We start from the raw sequence: 22,207 nt of genomic DNA on the forward strand, positions 1-22,207 counted from the left end.
TTTATTATTCCATTACTTTCGGCATCGTAGCGCGAGCTACGGTATGCCGGTCCTAAATTTTTAATCCCCGTACTCACTGTGCTATCGTTGATTGAAGAATCCGGGGAATGGGCGTTCCTATGGTGAGAGAAGGTGATTGACGGCCGGCCCTGGCACGTCACGCTTCTCCGGAAATAGCCGAAATAGGCTTGGCTATTCACGGCGCCTGCGCATAGCCTGTGCGCAGGCGCTGTGAATAGCCGAGACCTACTCCGGCTGTCTTCGGGGAGCGTGACGTGCCAGAGCCGGCCTTCAATCATCCTCCCTCTCCATCCCGCGGGAGTCGGATTCTTCAATCAACAATAGCACAGTGAGTACGGGGATTAAAAATTTAAGACCGGCATACCGTAGCTCGCGCTACGATGCCGAAAGTAATGGAATAATGGGGTGAAGGAGGGTGAACTACCGCTTTAATGTTTTCTAGTAAAGTTAGTCTGTAAACTAAGGTCGGTTTTGTTAGGTTGTTACAGCATTTAGACACTTTATAAAATAGAAATTGACTGGGGCCATCTTAAGTGTGGGCATCATGAAGCCAGACTGTATGACTTCCTGGATTTCAGCCTTGCAGACCTCGCACATGCTCAGTGCTGCACAACCAGTGTCAGATCAGGTTTCAGCACCTGTGCTGTCCAAGTCACATGATTCTTTGAGACTGGGGAGTGCACAGACTCCTGGAAAGTTACACCCACTACATTCCCAGGAGTCTGTGCGGTGTAGGTTAGGAAGCATTAAGCACCTAGGTGCAGGAAGTGGGAAGATTAAATATTCTGCCTAGCAACAACACTTTGAAGGCATCTAAAAAAAAGGGGAGGTCTACCAGGTGACATCATTGATGACTATATTTGCTCAATGACATCATGGGGTTTCCCAACCAGCAAATGAATAGGTCAGTTGTTGCTAAGGATGTAGCAGGCTGATTCTTTGACAGTGCATAAAGAAAGCTGTGATATACAGTAGCAAGAAAAAAAAAAATCTTAGGAAGTATGATGTTTGAGTATCCATCCATATGTCTGGAGCCAAACCAGCAAAGTTCCGTCCAAATCAGTGTTCAGACCAAATCGGAGCTGATCCTTTGTAGGCACTTATACAAAATGCCTGCATGAAGTCATTCCGGCTATAGGAGGCAATCCAGCCTTTGATGCCAAGTGTGTACTTTCCCACAGTACACTCTTACATTTATTGATGTTTTTGTAAAATAGCAAAAAAAGAAAATTTTTCTGGTGTTTCTTATTCAAGAATATTACCTTTCATAGGCACTGTTTGAATAAAGATCTAATGTTTGCCTGTTCAAATATGTTGAAATAGTCAACAATTTCCATGGAGTGTACTTATGTGACCTGTATGTTGGTGAAATCTATTTTTTGTTTTACTTTCAGATTGCTGCATCATATGGTAACACCGTTTGCATTTTTGAACCTCTCGGTACAGTTAACTCTCATAAACGAAACAGTGTAAGTAGTATTCGCATAACAACTGTGTGTATATACGGTGTGTGTGTATGTATGTATGTGTGTGTGTGTGTGTGTATATGTATATATATATATAATATATATATATATATATATATATATATATATATATATATATATATATGCGGTTCCCGGGTTACAAATGGAAGGAGACGACAGAAAGTGAGAGGATATCTACCCCGAGGAAGGGAAATTCACTCCTGTAAGTGTCCTCATGGAAAAACGTGTCTCCACTGAAGCTTTATCACAATCCTTGTTTCCACAACAACCCAAAATTGTTAAAATCTAATTGTCACAGGGCCAGAAAGTAAGGTGAAATCTTCTGAACAGCGGCACAGGCAGCAAAACAATTGATACAGGGGTGCTACCCCTTCCCTATGCTATCCAAAAAACGTATTTATAATAATTTTACACTTAAAAAAAATGTACATGTTCCGACTTACAAATTCAACGTACAAGAACAAGCCTACAGACCCTATTTTGTTTGTAACCCGAGGACTGCCTGTGTGTGTGTATGTATGTTTGTATGTATATGTAATATATATATTTATTAGACCTGCACGATTCTGGGAAAAATGAGCATCGCGATTCTTTTGTATAAAAAAGCCGCAGCAAACCTGCTGACCTTACATGGTTTTTAACTAAATGTGAAAATCAGAGGTGCTCTGTCACATTAGCAAGCATGTAAGGTTTGCTGCTGCTTTTAAAATTTAACAATCTGTCAGATTTACATATACCGTATTTAACCACATAAGCTCAGTTTTGTGTTGAAAATAACTGTTGGGTGTAACAAGATGTCCGCTTGCCCCTTCTCACTATCATTACTGTGCAGGAGTGTGGGGTGGAGCTCGCTGTCTGCCCGGCACTTACCCTGTCTCGGGGGCGGGTTAGACATGCAGATGACTGCGGCGAGCGGTGGGACCTTGCAGCAGGTCAGACAGCGGCTCCGTTGTCCTCCATGTGTCTCCTCCCCTCTTCCTGATAGGTGTCCAATCACAGCACCTGTCCTTTCAGCCATCGGGTGAAGGGTAACAGACCCGCGCACCTGATTGGGGGAGAGGCGGTTCAGTGTTAGGAAAGCGAATATTAATTTGCTGTTTTTACCTGTGTCAACTGCGATCGCAATGCTCTGCTCTTGCAGTTCACCTTTTTTGAAGCCTATTGGAACCTATGGCTCTAATCAGGTGCTTCAAAAACACCCACCCGCCGCTGGAATTCAGGTGCCCAGTGTCCGAAAAGGGGCCAGATGCCTGAATCTACCTATTGGTCATAGAGGCGGGTGGCTGGAGAGTGAGGTCGGCACCCGTGTGCCCTTAATAGATGCACCGCCACTGTATCGATCTATCTATCTATGTTTTTTATTTTATTATTATTATTTTTTTTTTTGACTGTCAGAATCTCCCAGCAAGTGTACATATGTAAAGCAGTTTAGAGCCTAAATTTCAGAGCACATCCCTTATTATTTTTAACCACTTTAAAACCAGGTCTATTCTGACACTTTTTTTTTTGTTCTCAAGTAAAAATCTGCATTTTTTTTTTTGCTAGAAAATTACTTGGTATCCCAAACATAATATAATATATATATATATATATATATATATATATATATAGATAGATAGATATAGTTGTATGTGTGTGTGTGTGATATATATATATATATATATATATATATATATATATATATATATATATATATATATATATATATATATATATATATAAATATATAATTTGAAAGAAAAATATGTGGGACTTTAGATGAGGCACAGAAGATGTGTCTCCATCCCTGTATTGGTTAAAGGAGGAAACGTTTGGGACTTTATATGAGGCATATGACAGACCATATTGTGTAGCGGTATAAAAGTATTTATTGTCAAAGAGTATATCTAACACATGATGCATACATGCAGAGTAAAATTATATACAAAACATGGATACATTGGACATATGTAAATGCATATATTGCATTGGTGTCAAAACACAAGCTGGTGGTTAAGGTATGGTGCTCCATGTATTGAGTATGAAGGTAAAAGTATTAAAACCATGAGGATGTAAAAGAAGTCATGACTGCATTTCATAAGGCCGACGCGTTTCATGGTACAATACCACTCTTCAGGGACGAATGCGTCAATATGTCTAAAAAAGACCAATAAGTTAAATAAAAATCTCATAAGAAGTAATATTTGCATTTGTGTGGTAATTAGGAAAGGAAGTCCAATCCCATATAACTTACATGGAACAGGTAAATAAGACATATGATCCAACCGGGGGCCGTATAGTAGCTTGCCCGCCCCAGTAGCTACTGGGGTGGGCAAACTGCTGGCAAAGCGCAGGTGCACACAACTTTCGAGTGGATAGGAACCTCTGTGCGTATTGAGTAGAGGTGCGTGATTGCGGGGTCTATGGAAGATATATAAATATAATGTGAAGATCTCACATGTGGCGTAGGAGTGTAGAGAATAGAGATAAGCACCTTGCACCATAGAGGGTAGTGAGGAATATACGAGGAGTATAGGAAGTGGAATATATATGTATGTATACTTAATATGTACTCTTTCTTTGATTTTGAACCACTTAAATGCTATGTACCTTGTTCATGTACCAGACAAACTCTAAAGTTCTTTGTTAAAAACACAAACAAAAAAACATAGTGTGTTTTTTTTTTTTTTTTTTTTTTTTTTTTTTTATATATATAAACTTGACCACAAAAGTGGTAATATGGTGGTGCTAGATAGATGGCTCTGGGTTTGTTCTAGGTTGGCTTAGGTTGCTGATGCACCACCTTCCAGTTCTGTGCAAAGGGTCACAAGGGACTAAACTATAGAAGGATCTAGATCTTTATACCAGCTTCTTTATTTTTGTTACTTTGTTAGTACTACAGTATATATTACTTAATGCAATGATGTGGTCAGTGTTTTCAAAATCTTTTTTTTTTTTTTTTTTTTTTTTCAGCAGCTTAAATATCAGTGGCTTAGGACAGGCCAGTTTTTCCTTAGCTCGGTGACTTACAACTTGGCATGGGACCCTCAAGGTAAGCTACCACTTAATGTCTTTTACTTAATTTATGGCCTTTGGATGCTTATGACTGAGGAAGGAGGTTTTGTTTTGTGAAAACAAGCGTTCCTGTTAATAGGCCTGCACTGCCCAGCTCATGTGACAGCTCTGCTTTTCTATTATTGATATATCAGTTCCCTGTTTATAAACACATAGCAGTCTTCTGCTATGACGTTGCACTTGGCTCTAATTCTGTTATTATTCAGCACCGTTTCTTCTGTGATTGTTTTTGAAGAAAGTGAAACTAACAGGGAATACAGTGCATTACATTTAATGTTCAATGTTTCCTTTTTTGTTGTAGTAACAGTAAAAACATGGTACAACTTTTAGTCGATAGAACATTTTAAACTCTGTTTATCAGGGCTCAAAATAAGTTTATATGAAATGTTTTATATTTTGAATTGCTTTTTTATCATTTTGAAGCCAAGAAATAAAATGTTAGAACTGTTTCCACTTTGTTCAATTAATCATGAATAATCTGCAGGTAACAGACTATTGACAGCCACTGAATACTTGAAGTTATGGGAACCCCCTTCTAGTGACATTCTAGAAGAGGAAGAGGATGATATTGACAGAAACCTTGTAGAGGATAAAGTTCAACCTGCCTTGAATGACTGGAACTGTATCTGGCAATGCAAGTAAGTTGAGATGCGGTGCTAAGCATGCTGTGCTGCTTTTTACGATGTTCTAAGTTACAGAATTACTTCTGTGACATTACATTGCATGTTTTTTCCTTCTTGTATGACATGCTGTCACAGAGTTTTGCTAAAGTATTAAATCAACTTTTATAGACTGTAAAGTCTTAATTGTGTATTTCCTAATCTCTAAATAATCTCTAGAGAAACCAGTTGTAGGAGTCACATAATTAGTTGATCGGAGTCCACCAGGGTGCAATTAAAGAGTCAAATGATCTCAAACTAAACACGCTTATTTTTTCAAGGCCCCAAAGTTTGTTTGAGAACATATTGAAACTGCAGCGTGAAGACTAAGGAGCTTTTAAACAAATTTGGGATCAAAGCGATCTTAAAGGAACACTAAAGTAAACATTTTTTTTTTTTTTTTGTAAAATAACAAACAGGTTATACTTACTTCCATTGTGCAGCTCGTTTTGCACAGAGTGTCCCCGAACCCTGTCTTCTGGGGTCCCTCGGCGGCTGTCTCGGCTCCTCCTCACAAGAGCGTTCCACCTTCATGCGAGCGAGCTTGCATGTTGAAAAACTTTGCGGACGCGTTCCCGTGATACAGCGGCGGGCATAGCGGCCCGACTGTATCACTCGGCCCCGCCCGCCGGATGCGCCGCGTCATTGGATGTGATTGACAGCAGTGCCAGCCAATGGCTGTGCTGCTATCAATACGTCCAGCCTAGCCAATCAATGGCAAGGCTGGGAACCAAAGAGGATCACAGGGACGCACACGGGACTTTCGAGGGGTGAGGTAAGTAAATCGGGGGTTGGGGGGGGCAGTACCGTCGAATGTTTTTTCACCTTAATGCATAGGATGCATTAAAGTGAAAAAACATTTACCTTTACAGCCCCTTTAAACTCAAAACCAAGAATGTAATATATTGCAGCTTACCAATCATTCGATGTGGTGGATGCATTCGTTTTCTTTAGGCTTTTTTCTGTTTTCGCCTGGTGATCTGCTTAGTAACACACCCCCCCCCCCTCCTGTATTAGAGTGTCTCCACTCTGGATGAAGGCACACAGTGGGCACCTTTGGACAGCAGCATTGTTAATCTTGGGGAAGGAAAGTGTTAAATGTACTAGCAGATGTAGATACATTAGCTTTAAAGCCAAACTTCAGCTGATAAGAAAAAAAGTCAAGTTCACAGAGCCAATGATGGTCTTTAAGACTGAAACCTGAAAATATCTGGTGTTAAAGCGGAGGTTCACCCTAAAAAAATTATATACCGTTGCATCCAGCATACTGCTGACATCTACAGTATGCTGGTATTTTTTTTTTTTCAGCATTTACGTAAGGCGTTTTCATGCATAAAGATAAACCACCAAAAAGATGGCGCAGCCAATGTTAAATATGGACGTCGGATCAGCGTTGAATATTCCACGTTTTACGTTGTTTGCTTAAGTCGTCCGTGAATGGGGCTGGGCGTTAGTTACGTTCACGTCGAAAGCATTGAGTATTTGCGACGTGATACTGAACATGCGCGCGCGCATGCGCCGTACGATCGGCGCTTCATTTACTTGTATGGTACTGAATCGTAAATTAATTACCATACAACACGCCCCCTACCTGCCTATTTTGAATTAGGCGGGGTTAAGCCGGGCCATTTGCGCTACGCCGACGTAACTTAGGAGGCAAGTGCATTGTGAATACAGTACTTGCCTCACTATGTTACGTCGGCGTAGTGCAAATGGGATGTGCTTCGCCGACCTAAAGATAGGCGGCTGTACCTGAATCTAGCTATTGGTGTTTACTTTAGTACGGTGTGATTCCTTCTCAAAAAAAAAATGATTTTCTAACTTAAACTTTAAACATACACAGACAAAATGTCATGTTGTGCACAGCTAGGTAGGAGTGGGACTTCCTGTCTCACTTCCTACTTCCACCTAGGGACTATAAATAAATGGTGATTCTGCGCAACATATCACACTAATGGAATAGTGATATCACATAAGCAAGATAAATGTAAGAGCTGACAAATAATCAGCATATAGTATTAAATGCAAAGAGAATAGTGAGTCCAAATATAAATATATATATACTCAAATAGTGAATAGTGAGTCCAAAATATATAATACTCATAAGGCGAATGTGCAAAAATATATAAAGAATATTGTGCAAAAAAAACGGAATGGAAGTTCAATCCCAATAGTAAACACAAATCAGCTGTCAGGGCAGATATTCTGAATGCACTGGATGAAGGTGAGCACCAGCTCTATGGTGTGAGTGCACGGCCGTGCGATAGAAGATAAACCAGATCCCTGGCTGAGCTCCCGGGACTCTTACCTCTCAGCCCTCCTAAATGGGCATTGATGTACAGGTCACTCGCAGCCTTCTATGGGTGGTCCCTGATGTTTCCTCTCTTGATCTGATGGATCCTTCCTTAATTGGGACAGATGCTCCTCGAAACCAGATGGATGATGTGGGTTATAAGAGAGAGAGAGAGGGGACTCCCATAGTGAGGTAACGTTTGGTGCAGGTAAAATATGTTTATTGAGGAAAAACCTGCACTTACATTAAAAGAAAAATAAAAGTGCAACGAGGAAACAAACAAGCGGCGTTTGAATCGCCAGCTTACGTCACTCCGGGTGTACGTCCTCCAATTCCTACGCGTTACGACACCACGTGTCTTCGTCTGGGGAATCCCCAGACGAAGACACGTGGTGTCGTAACGCGTAGGAATTGGAGGACGTACACCCGGAGTGACGTACACCCGGAGTGACGTAAGCTGGCGATTCAAACGCCGCTTGTTTGTTTCCTCGTTGCACTTTTATTTTTCTTTTAATGTAAGTGCCCTGCCCTGAAGCCGAAAGCTGTCACGGCCAGGTGCCCAGAATGTGAATGGAGGCGCTGAGGAGAGGAGCGACGTGGAACAGGTAAGTGTCTGTTTATTAAAAGTCAGCAGCTAAACTTTTTGTAGCTGCTGACTTTTAATAAACATTAAAAGGCTGGAACTCTGTCATTTTGAGAAGCATCAAGTTAGGTGAGTCCCAAATGGACTTCTGCCAACTGGGGAAGAAAGACCAGAGCGGCAGCACGGGCGCCGAGGACACACAGTGGCCAGAAAGGATATTGCAGTCTTCAGAAGACTGTTTTTCAAGCCTAGAAATAGGCTGTTTCTTTTCCATCTCATAGTTTTTCTTTGCAATACTACTCAGGGGGACAGAATGTTTTTTCTTTCCTGGATTTGAAACAAAAACGAAAAAAAAAAGAAAAAAAAAAAAAGAAAAGTCATCTAGGGGAGAGGAAGCATTTTTTATCCCCCAAACAGGTGTTTGGGCAATTAACTTTTATAGTTCCAAATACCAATAGGTAGCAGGTGTACCTCGGTATTGTACCATGGCATCCGGGTCAGAGGGTACAAGAGGTGGGGATTCCCCCAGAGAGTCTGAGGTCTCGGACAAAGTTATGCCGCTGCTTTCCCCACAGGGAGCCTTGGGGCCATCGGGATCTGGGGCTGGAGCTGGCGCGGGTCAGTCCAACCCTAAGATGGTCACGGACAAGGTATTACTCACCTCTTTAAGAGAGATGGAGAAAAGAATGGGAAAAATGATAGCCACAGCTATGCGGGGCAGTAAACGGATTAGATCTCCGTCGCCCGAGCGTGGACCCTCAGAAGAGGAGGTCCTTTCCTCATGGGAATTGGACGACCTCTTGGACAAGGACCAAGTAGGTTCAGGGATCGAAGATCCGGATACAGAGGAGTCTGGAGCAGTCTCCCAAGGGGAGAGCTGGTGGATTCAAGCCTTAACGGACTTGGTCCATAATGCATTCAGCTTGCCAGTACCAGATCTCCAGGTGTCTACGGTTTCAGCTTTGGGCTCACTGAGGGCGCCTCAAAGCAATGCAGTATTTCCGATCCACCCTCTACTAGAGGGAGTTTTGTTCCAAGATTGGAACAAGCCAGATAAAATCTTCTTACCACCTAAAAGATTCTCTGCCCTATATCCTATGGAGGATACATTTTCCAAGAAATGGGCTACTCCTACAGTGGACGCAGCCATCTCATGTATTAACAAATCATTAACATGCCCTGTAGAAAACATACAGGTATTCAAGGATCCAGTTGATAAACGCTTGGAAGCACTACTTAAGAACTCCTTCACTACTGCAGGGGCAGTAGTACAGCCAGCCGTGGCTGCGATTGGGGTTGCTCAAGCATTATCGGATCAAGTTAAGCAGATGCTTAAACTTATTCCTGCCCAGCAGGCAGAAGAATTTTCGGATGTCCCTAGGGCCATATGTTTTACAGTAGACGCAATTAAGGATTCTATCCAGCAAGCGTCACGTTTATCGTTATCCCTTATCCATATGAGAAGACTCTTATGGTTAAAAAGCTGGGAGGCCGAGCCCCCATGCAAGAAGCTCCTGGTAGGGTTCCCCTTCCATGGAGGACGACTCTTCGGAGAAGACCTAGATAAATACATTCAAACCATTTCAAATGGCAAAAGTACTCTCTTGCCAACTAAGAGGAAGTTTCAGGGGCCTGCGTTTAAACGACAGTACTCCCCTGGGCAGGGGCCCTCTAATGCCAAACAGTATCGACGGCCTCCTGCGAAAGCAAACTTCGGCTTCAACAGCAAATCACAAGGACAGGCTGCTAGAGGCAGAAAGCAGTGGGTTCGCAAACCAGCAAAACCAGCCCCCAAGCCGACCTTATGAAGGGACGCCCCCACCCACGAAGGTGGGGGGAAGGCTGCGACTCTTTTCAGAGGTTTGGGAAGCCAGCATTCCCGACGAGTGGGTACGGTCTTCCGTGGCCACGGGCTACAAATTAGATTTCCTAAGGTTTCCTCCTCTTCATTTCCAGGAGTCGAGGATTCCAAACGATCCGGAGAAAGGAGCCGCATTAATGTCGGCATTAAATCATCTACTTTCCCAGGAAGTAATAGTAGAGGTACCAGTCCTGGAACAGGGGCTAGGTTTCTACTCCAACCTATTCATCATCCCGAAGTCCAATGGAGATGTCAGGCCAATTTTGGACCTAAAGATGGTAAATACATACCTAAAGATCCGCTCATTTCGGATGGAATCCGTGCGGTCAGCAGCTACCACACTCCAAAAGGACGACTTCTTGGCGTCCATAGACATAAAGGATGCCTACCTTCATCTTCCAATTTATCAGCCACATCAAAAATATCTACGCTTCATGGTGGCTTCGCGTCACTTCCAATTCGTGGCGCTTCCCTTCGGGTTGGCTACGGCCCCCCGGGTGTTCACGAAGGTCCTAGCTCCAATCCTAGCCAAACTAAGGATCCAAGGGGTCACGATCCTAGCATACCTGGACGACCTCCTAGTCATAGATCACTCGTCTCCCGGCTTGGAGCGAGCAGTGGCCCTCACGGTCCAATACCTCGAGAAGTTCGGCTGGGTCCTAAATCGAGAAAAGTCAGCTTTCCTGCCCACAAGGCAGTTGGAATATCTCGGCATGAGATTAGACACAGAACAACAAAGAGTGTTTCTACCTCTGAGGAAGGTCAAAGCCATCAAGGAATTAATCCTACTGGTTCTAAGCAAGAAGGAACCGACTATTCGCCTATGTATGAGGTTACTAGGCAAGATGGTGGCCACATTCGAGGCGGTACCATACGCCCAGAGCCACACTCGCATCCTGCAGGCAGCCATCCTGTCAGCATGGAGCAGAAGGCCACAGGCCTTGGATATCCCGTTGCCGCTCTCATCAAGAGTCCGACAAAGTCTGTGTTGGTGGTTAGACCCTCAGAATCTACTGAAGGGGAAGTCTTTCAGCCCAGTGGCTTGGAAGATAGTGACCACAGACGCCAGCCTGACGGGCTGGGGAGCAATTTTGGATGGTTGCACTCGCCAAGGTACTTGGGCAACGCCAGAGAAGCAGTTGCCCATCAACATCTTGGAGCTCAGAGCTGCTCGACTAGCCCTCAGGGCTTGGACGTCAAAATTGCAGGGGTTCCCGGTGAGAATTCAATCAGACAATGCCACGGCCGTGGCATACATAAATCACCAAGGGGGAACCAGGAGTCAAGCCGCTCAGAGAGAGGTGAGCTTGATTCTCCTATGGGCAGAGGCTCATGTGCCCTGCATATCGGCAATATTCATTCCAGGAGTGGACAACTTTCAGGCGGACTTCTTAAGCCGCCAGACTCTTTTGCCGGGGGAATGGTCTCTGCATCCACAAATCTTTCAAGCACTCTGCCAAAGATGGGGAGTGCCGGACGTGGATATCATGGCATCGAGACTCAACAAGAAACTAGACAGGTTCATGTCCCGTTCAAGGGATCCGATGTCCTGCAGGAACCGGTGCGTTGGTTTGCCCTTGGCATCGGTTCAAACTTCTTTATGCGTTTCCCCCGCTCCAGTTACTACCCCGCCTGCTGCGCAGGATCCGGGTGGAGCACATACCAGTCATCCTGGTAGCTCCAGCATGGCCCAGAAGGGCATGGTACTCACTAATCTTAAGGATGGTAGTGGGAGACCCTTGGACTCTTCCTCTACGGCCAGACCTGCTATCGCAAGGTCCGATCCTCCACCCTGCCTTACGGCATCTAAATTTGACGGCCTGGAAGCTGAATCCCTGATTCTCAGGGGTAGAGGTCTGTCTCAGAAAGTAATCTCTACCCTAATCAGAGCCAGGAAACCGGTCTCTAGGGTGATTTATTACAGGGTCTGGAAGGCCTATGTAGGCTGGTGTGAGTCCAAGCGATGGCTTTCTCGCAAATTTACCATCGATAGAGTATTAAGTTTTCTCCAGCTAGGAGTGGATAAAGGATTGGCATTAAGCACAATCAAAGGACAGATTTCTGCTCTGTCAGTGTGGTTTCAGCGGTTGCTGGCCACCCACTCGCTGGTTAAGACCTTCCTTCAAGGGGTCTTACGTATTAAACCTCCAGTTAAATCCCCGCTTTGCCCGTGGGATTTAAACCTTGTTCTGTCAAGTTTACAGAAACAACCGTTTGAGCCGTTGGCTGAAATTCCTTTGGTTTTACTGACAAGAAAGTTAGTATTTTTGGTCGCCATAGTTTCCGCAAGAAGAGTATCGGAACTGGCGGCCTTATCCTGTAAGGAACCATATCTTATTTTTCATAAGGACAGGGTCGTTCTCCGCCCTCATCCTTCCTTCCTACCGAAGGTTGTATCCAGTTTTCATTTGAACCAGGATTTGGTATTACCATCCTTCTTCCCTAAACCTACTTCCAGAAAGGAAGGGTTGCTGCATACCTTGGATATCGTCAGGGCCATGAAGGCCTATCTTAAAGCTACAAAGAAGATCCGGAAAACAGATGTGCTGTTCATATTACCGGATGGGCCCAAGAAGGGGCAGGCAGCTGCAAAGTCCACCATTTCTAGGTGGATTAAGCAATTAATCACTCAGGCCTACGGCTTGAAAGGGTTGCCTCCTCCAGTATCATTAAAGGCTCATTCTACTAGGGCCATGGGCGCCTCCTGGGCAGCACACCACCAGATCTCTATGGCTCAAGTTTGCAAGGTGGCAACCTGGTCTTCTGTCCACACGTTTACAAAATTCTACCAGTTGGACGTAAGAAGGAAGTCTGATACAGCCTTTGGGCAGGCAGTGCTGCAGGCTGCAGTTTGAGACCCTCGGATTCCGGGGGCTCCTCTTTTTTGAGTTAAATTTAAAATTTAAGATTATTTTTCTCAACTAAGTTGGATTTATTATGATTTGAGTATTTCTCTAAATTAAATCCTTTTGTCTTGGAGATGTTCTCCCTCCCCTCATTGTGAGCATTGCTTTGGGACATCCCATATAGTAATGAATATGCCGCTCTGTGTCCCGTGATGTACGATAAAGAAAAAGGGATTTTTAATACAGCTTACCTGTAAAATCCTTTTCTTGGAGTACATCACGGGACACAGAGCTCCCACCCCTCTTTTTGGGGACCATTTTGGGAGGCATACTGCTTGCTACAAAACTGAGGTACTCCTCCTATGGGAGGGGGTTATATAGGGAGGGGCATTTCCTGTTTGAGATTGCCAGTGTCAACACCTGAAGGTACTCCATATAACCCATATAGTAATGAATGCCGCTCTGTGTCCCGTGATGTACTCCAAGAAAAGGATTTTACAGGTAAGCTGTATTAAAAATCCCTTTTTTTTTTTTTTTTTTTTACAACCCCCCTGGTTTTGTACACTCAAGTAAATACACAATAAGGGGATTAATCCCTACACTTCTCACTATATTCTAGCAGGACTTAGTGTTTTTCTTTTTTTTTTTTTCTCTTTCCCTCCTCTCTCTCTCCTTTCCTCTCTCTCCCTCTCTCCTCTCTCTCTCTCTCTCTCTCTCTCTCTTACATGTCCCCCCCCCTCCATTCACAGTAGGTACAGGTAGTGTGGCCCTATCTCTGGGTATCTCCCATGGAGAGGGGAAAGGGAAGGATCGGCCCTGGGGTGGAATAATGGAGAAGTCCAGGAGTAGTACGTAGTATTGGTAGAAGAAGATACAGTTTTTAATGTTTTCTCAATGAAAAGGGTACATTTTGAGACCATATATGTCAGTCTGTATATTGATTTTATGTTGTATTAATTGTACTGTTTTGTAAAAAATGAATAAAAGATTTTTGGAAAAAAAAATCCCTTTTTTTTTGTGTTTGTAATTATGGTATATTTAGTACTGGCTGGGTTAGTGCAGTGGAAACAAAATGTGGGTATACTGCGCTGCTTAAAGAAGTGAGACCAGCTGCTAACACAGCTAATATAGACAAATCAGCAAAGCAAAAAGTGGAAGAAAAAATGTGTAGCGCTATGGTCAAATGTATATATCAAAAACCATTAATAATCCTGCAAAGAATATATAGTGGTAATAAAATCATATATACATTTCTAGATGGAAATTACTGATAAAATAAATAAAATCCAATAAATGTAATAAAGTCCATATAGACGAATCACCACGTGAATACAGATGAGAAAATCTTGATGATGTTCCAAAATTATACATTCAAAATGTGAATGGTCACCACCACCTATGAGGATGAGTGAAGGCTTACCAGAGCTGGTGGACTTGAGCTGACATATGTCACTGCAAGTCAAATTACGCTTGTAGTACTAAATCTAGTACATGGGATCAGGTAGTACAGACATCCGGGATCCAAATTCAGCTGTCAATTCAGATATACCAATACACAGGGAAAGCCTTTGATCCATAGAGCTCCGTAGTGAGCCGGGTAATTCAAAAGAAGCAAGAGAAGAAAGATAGCCACATAGCGTAATCCAATAAAAAAACTATGTAGTTTAATCAAAAATAAAAGTCAAGTACACTCACATGTATCCTGATTTACAATCGCATGGTAAATAAGTTTGAGGCGGCAGTGGAGACGGCCCAACGTTTCGTGTTAAAAACACATCATCTGGGGTGATGATGTGTTTTTAACACGAAACGTTGGGCCGTCTCCACTGCCGCCTCAAACTTATTTACCATGCGATTGTAAATCAGGATACATGTGAGTGTACTTGACTTTTATTTTTGATTAAACTACATAGTTTTTTTATTGGATTACGCTATGTGGCTATATTTCTTCTCTTGCTTCTTTTGAATTACCCGGCTCACTACGGAGCTCTATGGATCAAAGGCTTTACATTTTTTGTATTGAGTTTTTGGCTCTCACCAATGTCCTCATGCATCGTACATGACCAGTGATCACATCATCAAGCTGGGATGTGGCCAGTGGGAAATCAGTTCCAGCGTAAGAGCACAGAGGACTGGACTGTTGGCTGTTGCGTGACCTCTGGTTAAAGAGGAGCTCCACCCTAAAGTGGAACTTCCGGTCATCGCTACCCCCCCCCCCCTCCGGCGTCACGTTTGGCACCTTTCAGGGGGTGGGGGGGTGCAGATACCTAAGACAGGTATTTGCACCCACTTCCGGAAGTCCACTCTGCAGGTAGTGCGTCACTTCCCGCCAGAACTCCCCCCCCCCCGTTGTGTTCTGGGAAACAAACGGCTCCCAGAACACAGCGGGGACCAGTGAGCACGGCGCACAGCGACTTGCGCATGCACCGCAGGGAATCGGGCAGTGAAGCCGCAATGCTTCACTTCCTGGTTCCCTCAACGAGGATAACGGTGGGGGCAGCAGAGTGACGAGCGATTGCTCGTCTTTTGCTGCCGACGTCGCTGGGCTCCAGGACAGGTAAGTGTCCTAATATTAAAAGTCGGCAGTATTGTCAGCAGTATTTGTAGCTGCTGGCTTTTAATACATTTTTTAGGGCGGAGCCACACTTTAAGGTAAGTATTGGTGTGTGAAGGTAAATTTTCGCGCCAAAAAAATGTGGAACATAGACTTGAATACTAAATAAAATTTAAATAAAGCTGCTCCCCTAAAAATTTAAAAAGGCGATACCTCGTTAAATTTTAGTGAATGTGTGGTGAGTAGGGGGCGCTATTACAACAAAATATGTGTCTTGGCAAAATGACAAAAAATAATGTTGAATAGATCAACCATTCAATAGTGATAGCAATTACAAAACTCATGTGATGTCTATTAAAAAATAAACAATAAACACATAAAATAACAAAGACCCGTAGGTCAATAGTGAAAGAAATAGGATCCACAAGAGAACCTCTATTGCAAGAGTAATGTGCTCCCAAAACCAAAAATCAAGAAAAAATTATTTTTTAGTGATAATAATAATGTCCATATATTTCAATGATAGTAGTGAACCACTGATAAATATAGGAGTGAATCTTTGCAATAGTCCAGAAAAGTAAACATGCAATCTTCTCATGAACGAAAGTGCTTCAAAGTCCTTCCACCAATTCCGCAAGACGACACCCAAAAGTGTAAATATTAAATGCGCTTACCAAAGCGTCTTGACCCCTTTAACTAAAAAGAGAGTCAAAAACGCTTGTGCAGTTGTTAATGTCTGCAAACATGTAATGCGTCCTCCAGTGGTTAAACACAGGCAAATCTTCTCCCAGTAGTCTCATAAATGGAATACAAAACAGGAAAACTCCATAGTGCAACCGGTTTTATTTTAAAAAAGGTAAACAAAACATGGGCCAAGTGGCCACTTACATTAAAAAGTGCCCATCCCGGCACTGGGTCTGCGGGCCTTTAGATAGAGGTGGCAGCCTCAATTTGCATGTGGCGTGTGTCTCCTATCGCCTCGTCAGCTCAAAAGGGTCGGATGATGGGAGGTAGGTAAAATAACGTGACCAGGCACACGCCCCCCTGAAGACGTTTACACGAAACGATCGTCGGCGGCGAGCCTGGTCACGTTATTTTACCTACGGAGGAGGTCTAGTGCTAGAATTATTGTGTATCATAATCTGTTTTTATGTGTAGGTGCCCCGACGCACGTGTTTACATTTTTGTGTGTATATGTGGGGGACCTCCAATTTTTTTTTTTGGGGGGGGTTTATGTGCTTGGGTGTAATTTTCTTTAAAAAATAAATAAAAAAATGTCATCACATGGTGGAAAAACAGTGATTCAAGCCCATTCGCCAGCAGGTCTGTACGTCCCAGATACCGGCATTGTCTGTGAAACTGACAGGCAGGCTCCTGCCTTGTACCAGGGGTGTGTGAGAGCGATCGAGCACTGCCGCCTGAATGCTCTCACCTGACAGGCAGGGGTCTGCCTGTCAGTTTCACACACAATCCCGATGGCTGCGCCGTACGTACCGGGCGGCGAAAGGGTTAAAACCACTTTAATACATTTGCAGATCAGAGATATTCAAAAGCAAATACAAAATGAAAAGACATATCTTCATATATAATCTGTTTTAAAGAAAATGGACAGTGCAGAATTAATTTGATTTAATAAACCTGTTTTATTTTGTGCACAAGGAATACAACATTTGGAGGCCCTGTCACCAAAAATGTTTAAAAGTCGGCAGCTACAAATACTGTAGCTGCTGACTTTTAATACTAGGACACTTGCCTGTCCAGGGATCCCACAATGTTGGCACCCCAGCAATTTTTTTTCTATCGGCTCTCAGGTGCTGGCATTAGTTGTAAGTGAAACCAGCAGGGAAGCTGTGCGGCTTCATAGCCGGTTCCCTACAGCGCATGCATGAAGCACGCTGCACTTTGTGAATGGCCTGGCGGTGGATGAAAGAGGAGGGGGCCGAACTTCTGAGGTCTTCTGGAAGTGGCGATGGGTACCTGTCAAAAACGGGTACCTGCTCCCCCCTCCCCCCACCCCCTTGAAAGGTGCCAATTGTGACAGGGGAGGAAGAAAACAAATGGAGCTTCCCCTTTCGGTGAAGCTCCACTTTAAAGTGGTTAAAAATAAAAATCTAAAGAATGCCCCTGTTCCTTTAAAACATGATCCGTAGCTGTTGCATTATAATTTTTTTTTTTTTATCTAAAAATACCTGGTTGATCCTGCCAGTTCCTGTGTCCCCCTATGTGTGCTAACCACGTTAATCATGGCTGTTTGGCCCTGATACCATGGTCAGTTTACGTGCCTCCATCATCCCACAGTGTTTTGAGTGTTTCACCCTCTCCTCTTTCCCCCTACCTCTTTGCCTCTAAGCTCCAGTCTGTGTCTGCAGAGCCGATCTCCTCGCCCCTGCCCTCTTCTTCAGCCTCTATTCCAATGCATTACATAACACAGTGACTTTTATCTCCTCTGATTTAGCAAGATATTCAGTGCAGTATGTCAGTTTTTTTTTTAAAATCATAATCCTAAATAACTTTTTGCACAACTCCTCTGTATAATCACATGATCTCCCTCTGCTGGCTGTCTGACATCACTGGGGAATCTCAGCTCTTCCCACTGCTGTTCTTAGATTGAGGAAGTAGAGCAGAGGGAGATCATGTGACTGCACAGAGGAGCTGGGAAAAAAGGTATTTAGGATTATAATTTAGAAGAAACGCACACACTGCTCTTTATATCTTGCAAAAACAGAGATGATACAAGTAATTGTGTTATGTGACTTTACAATCTAGGTGTTTGACCTAATGCTTGTACTTTTAATAGTCTCCAAAAGTAATTTCTCAGGTCACTACTTGCAGTATACGCTTTATTAATTAAGGTATTCTTCATAAACATCAATCGTCTAAATTGTAACCAGAAAATTCATGACCTACAGCACCAGATCAATTCTTTTTATTTATTAATGTAATTTACATACTTTGTGAAACAGCACATCGTAAGTATGAATTTTTAATGTTTTTTTTGCAAACAGGACTGCTGTGCCTGTGCTTTTGATGAAGTGGTCCCCAGATGGTGAATACTTTGCAACTGCAGGGAAGGTAAGTTATCACACCATATTAAGAACTGTTATATGTACTGTATTTGCTGGCGTATAAGACTACCTTTTACACTTAAAAAAAATGGCCAAAAAGCAGGGGCCGTCTTATACGCCGGGTCAGCTGCTCGGATGCCTGCTGGGTGTGCGGTCATAATGTATGTAGCTTTGGCTACATACAGTATATAACGCTTAGCCAATCCCGATGAGCGATGTATTCAAATGAATACAGAGCCGGCTCGGATTGGAGTAACAACTTCTGCCAATCCGAGCTGGCTACATAGAGTAGCCTGCTCGGATTGGCTTTGAGAGTCAGAGAGGCGTGGGCTGATGTTACAGCCTCTGCCAATCCAAGCAGGCTTTGTATCTATTAATAGAATACATTGCTCGTCGTGATTGGCTCCAGCTCCATCAAGAATGAAGAAGAATATGGCTCCAGAAGGAAAAGATATGAAGCGTCGGAAGCCTCGGAAGGGGAGTCGTCTTATACGGTGAGTACAGGCAAAAAATCTTAAAGAAACTGTAAAATTAGGGGGTCGTCTTATACGCCTGGTCGCCTTAACCACTTACCCCCCGGAACATATTGCTGCCTAAAGACCAGAGTACTTTTTGCGATTCGGGACTGCGTCGCTTTAACAGACAATTGCGCGGTCGTGCGACGTGGCTCCCAAACAAAATTGGCGTCCTTTTTTTCCCACAAATAGAGCTTTCTTTTGGTGGTATTTGATCACCTCTGCGTTTTTTATTTTTTGCGCTATAAACAAAAATAGAGTGACAATTTTGAAAAAAATGAATATTTTTTACTTTTTGCTGTAATAAATATCCCCCAAAAATATATAAAAAAACATTTTTTTTCCTCAGTTTAGGCCGATACGTATTCTTCTACATATTTTTCGTAAAAAAAATCGCAATAAGCGTTTATTGATTGGTTTGCGCAAAAGTTATAGCGTTTACAAAATAGGGGGTATTTTTATGGCATTTTTATTAATATTTTTTTTACTAGTAATGGCGGCGATCAGCGATTTTTTTTTTCGGTATTGCGACATTATGGCGGACACTTCGGACATTTTTGACACATTTTTGGGACCATTGGCATTTTTATAGCGATCAGTGCTATAAAAATGCATTAGATTACTATAAAAATGCCACTGGCAGTGAAGGGGTTAACACTAGGGGGCGGGGAAGGGGTTAAGTATGCCTGGGTGTGTTCTTACTGTGGGGGGGGGGGGGGTGGCCTCACTAGGGGAAACACTGATCCTCGGTTCATACATTGTATGAACAGAAAATCAGCATTTCCCCCGCTGACAGGAACGAGAGCTGTGTGTTTACACACACAGCTCCCGTTCCCCGCTCTGTACCGAGCGATCGCGTGTGCCCGGCGGCGATCGCGCCCGCCGGGCACACGCACGGGAGTCGGGGGCGAGCGGGGAGCGCGCGCGCGCGCCTCCGGCGGCGCGCACGCGCCCCCTAGTGGCGGCTATACGATAGGACGTATAGCTACGGGCTCTCGCCCAGGAGAGCCGACCTGCCGCCGTATAATGACGGTGGCTGGTCGGCTACTAGTTATACACCGGCAAATAGGGTATGTATTTATTTACATATTTTTTAAATATTCTGTTCCCCAAACGTTGTAAATTCAGAAAGTTGAAATGTTATCTGAGGTTTACAAATATGTGGTGCAGTCATCAGGAATATCACAATATGTGGCGTTCCATCTTCTTTTCCATTTTCCAATATGTGAGCATGTTGGGGTTAGAGAAGGTTGGGAATCTGAGGACACACTGGTCTGCATTTTTACAGCTCCATTTAGAAGAAGACTTCTGTGCCATCTAAATGATTTGGCTTGCATGGTAGCCAGGTACAAAAGATGAATGCCCAAAGCAAAAACTACTGGTCAGCAAACAGTCCATGTCACCTAAATCGGTGTAAAATATAATTTTAATAGTATGGTAAAGGACTTGTATTCATAGACCCATGGCTTCTATACAGGCTACCTTCAGGTATGACTTCCTAGTGTTCACCCATATAAACCAGCTCGCTCTGTGAGAATGCTTGTCTGCCATTGTCCATAGGTGGACCTGTTCTCCTCTGGAAAAGTATTTTTCTTTTTTAAACCATTAATTTTTTTTTTCTTCTGATACTGCCATCAAGTTTTGACTGCTTACTTCCCTGGGCGATCTAACAGTTTCTGGATCGGTACACTTCAAGGTTACATTGTTGACCAAACCCAGACCCCACAAGGTGGGGCTGGCCTGTAATGTTTGCTTCAAGCACTGGGATCTGCCTTGGGTGCTTATTTTGGCACAAAGTGTAACATGGGTAGTTAGCTGCAGGTTTCTATACAGGTCCAGGACATAGTCCATTTCTATGTTTTCCAGACCCTAAAGAGACCTTCAAGGATATGCCCACCACGACAGCCTAGACCCTCAGTAGGCCCACCATCATGGATAATGTATGGAAAAATGTCCCTGTATGTTGACACCAATTCCTGGCTTTTAATTAGACAAACGGCTTTGCTTAGCGCTGTTTTATAGACAGAGAAATTGGGAGATATTTACTTTATTGTTGTACCCATTTCCATTTTTTTCTCTGTTTCTTGGTGCAAGATATTTTAAAACGGATGTTTTTCTCCTCCATCATTTCAAAAAGGGACACCTTTTTTGACAAACAGAAATGGCATGCTTTCCTGCTGCCCTCTGCTCCAGGGAAACAGTCAGAGGAAAATGGTCAGCACAGGGGTTATAGCGACTCTTGTATCCAGATATGCAAAACCCAATCCGTTTCACACTAATTTATGAGGCCCCCCCTCCCCCATGATCATAGGTACAAGGAGGCGGAATAACATGCTGCTTGCATCTGGCTTAAAGGATCTTTAAATCCTCATCTTTCCCTCACTTTAGGGCTTTCTAACGCTAACTGTCCAGGGGACCTGGATCCCAGAAGAGTTAAAACTTCCCATCAACATTCTGGACCTGAAAGCCAGCAATTTGACTCTACAACAATGGACTCCCCTTCTGTAGGGTCACCCAGTCAGAGTACAGCTGGACAATTACACAGCAGTGGCCTACATAAACCATCAGAGGGGCACCAGAAGTCATGCTGCCCTTAAAGAACCAAGGCTGGTATTCTCCTTATCGAAAACCATCATTCCAACTCTCTCGGCTGTCCACATCCCTGGAGTGGACAGTTTGTGGGCAGACTTCCTAAGGTGCCAACACAGAGACCAGGGGCAATAGTCTTCAAAAGAAGAAATTAGTAAACACTATGGGCCAGATTCACAAAAGAGATACGATGGCGTATCTCCTGATACGCCGTCGTATCTCTGTTTCTATCTATGCGACTGATTCATAGAATCGGTTACGCATAGATATCCCTAAGATCCGACAGGTGTAATTGTTTTACACTGCCGGATCTTAGGATGCAGTACCGCGGCCGCCGCTGGGGGGAGTTTGCGTCGTAAACCAGCGTCGGGTATGCAAATTAGGAGTTACGGTGATCCACAAAGTTTTTTGGCGTTCGCTACGTCGCCGCTAGTCTAGTTTCCCGTCGCAAAGTTAGTCGGTTTTTTTGGTGCCTTAACTTTACACAGCAATCGTATTGCTGTATAAAGTATGGCCGTCGTTCCCGTGTCGAAATTTAAAAAATAAAGTCGTTTGCGTAAACCGTCCGGGAATACGGAATTACGATACGCGCGTCGCCGTTCGAAAAAATTACGTCACTTCGCGCAAAGCGCGGCGGGAGTTAGGAAACGGAGCATGCGCAGTAGGTCCGGCGTGGGAGC

General features: G+C 43.6%; 1 protein-coding gene across 9 annotated transcripts in view; it reads left to right on the top strand.

The window, feature by feature from the left end:
* DMXL2 (Dmx like 2) overlaps positions 1–22,207 on the top strand; it is a 250,506-nt gene that overhangs the window by 31,395 nt on the left and 196,904 nt on the right. For 7 of the 9 annotated variants that reach the window (XM_040342664.1, XM_040342667.1, XM_040342665.1 and 4 more), the window contains exons 3-6: positions 1,416–1,490; positions 4,461–4,539; positions 5,047–5,200; positions 18,364–18,430. In XM_040342664.1, the coding sequence (XP_040198598.1) occupies positions 1,416–1,490; positions 4,461–4,539; positions 5,047–5,200; positions 18,364–18,430 (375 nt within the window). The remainder of the gene's footprint in view (positions 1–1,415; positions 1,491–4,460; positions 4,540–5,046; positions 5,201–18,363; positions 18,431–22,207) is intronic. The other 2 variants (XM_040342666.1, XM_040342672.1) reach the window with 1 other exon arrangement.

This window comes from Rana temporaria, chromosome 3, assembly GCF_905171775.1.
Source record: "Rana temporaria chromosome 3, aRanTem1.1, whole genome shotgun sequence".
NCBI lineage: Eukaryota > Metazoa > Chordata > Amphibia > Anura > Ranidae > Rana > Rana temporaria.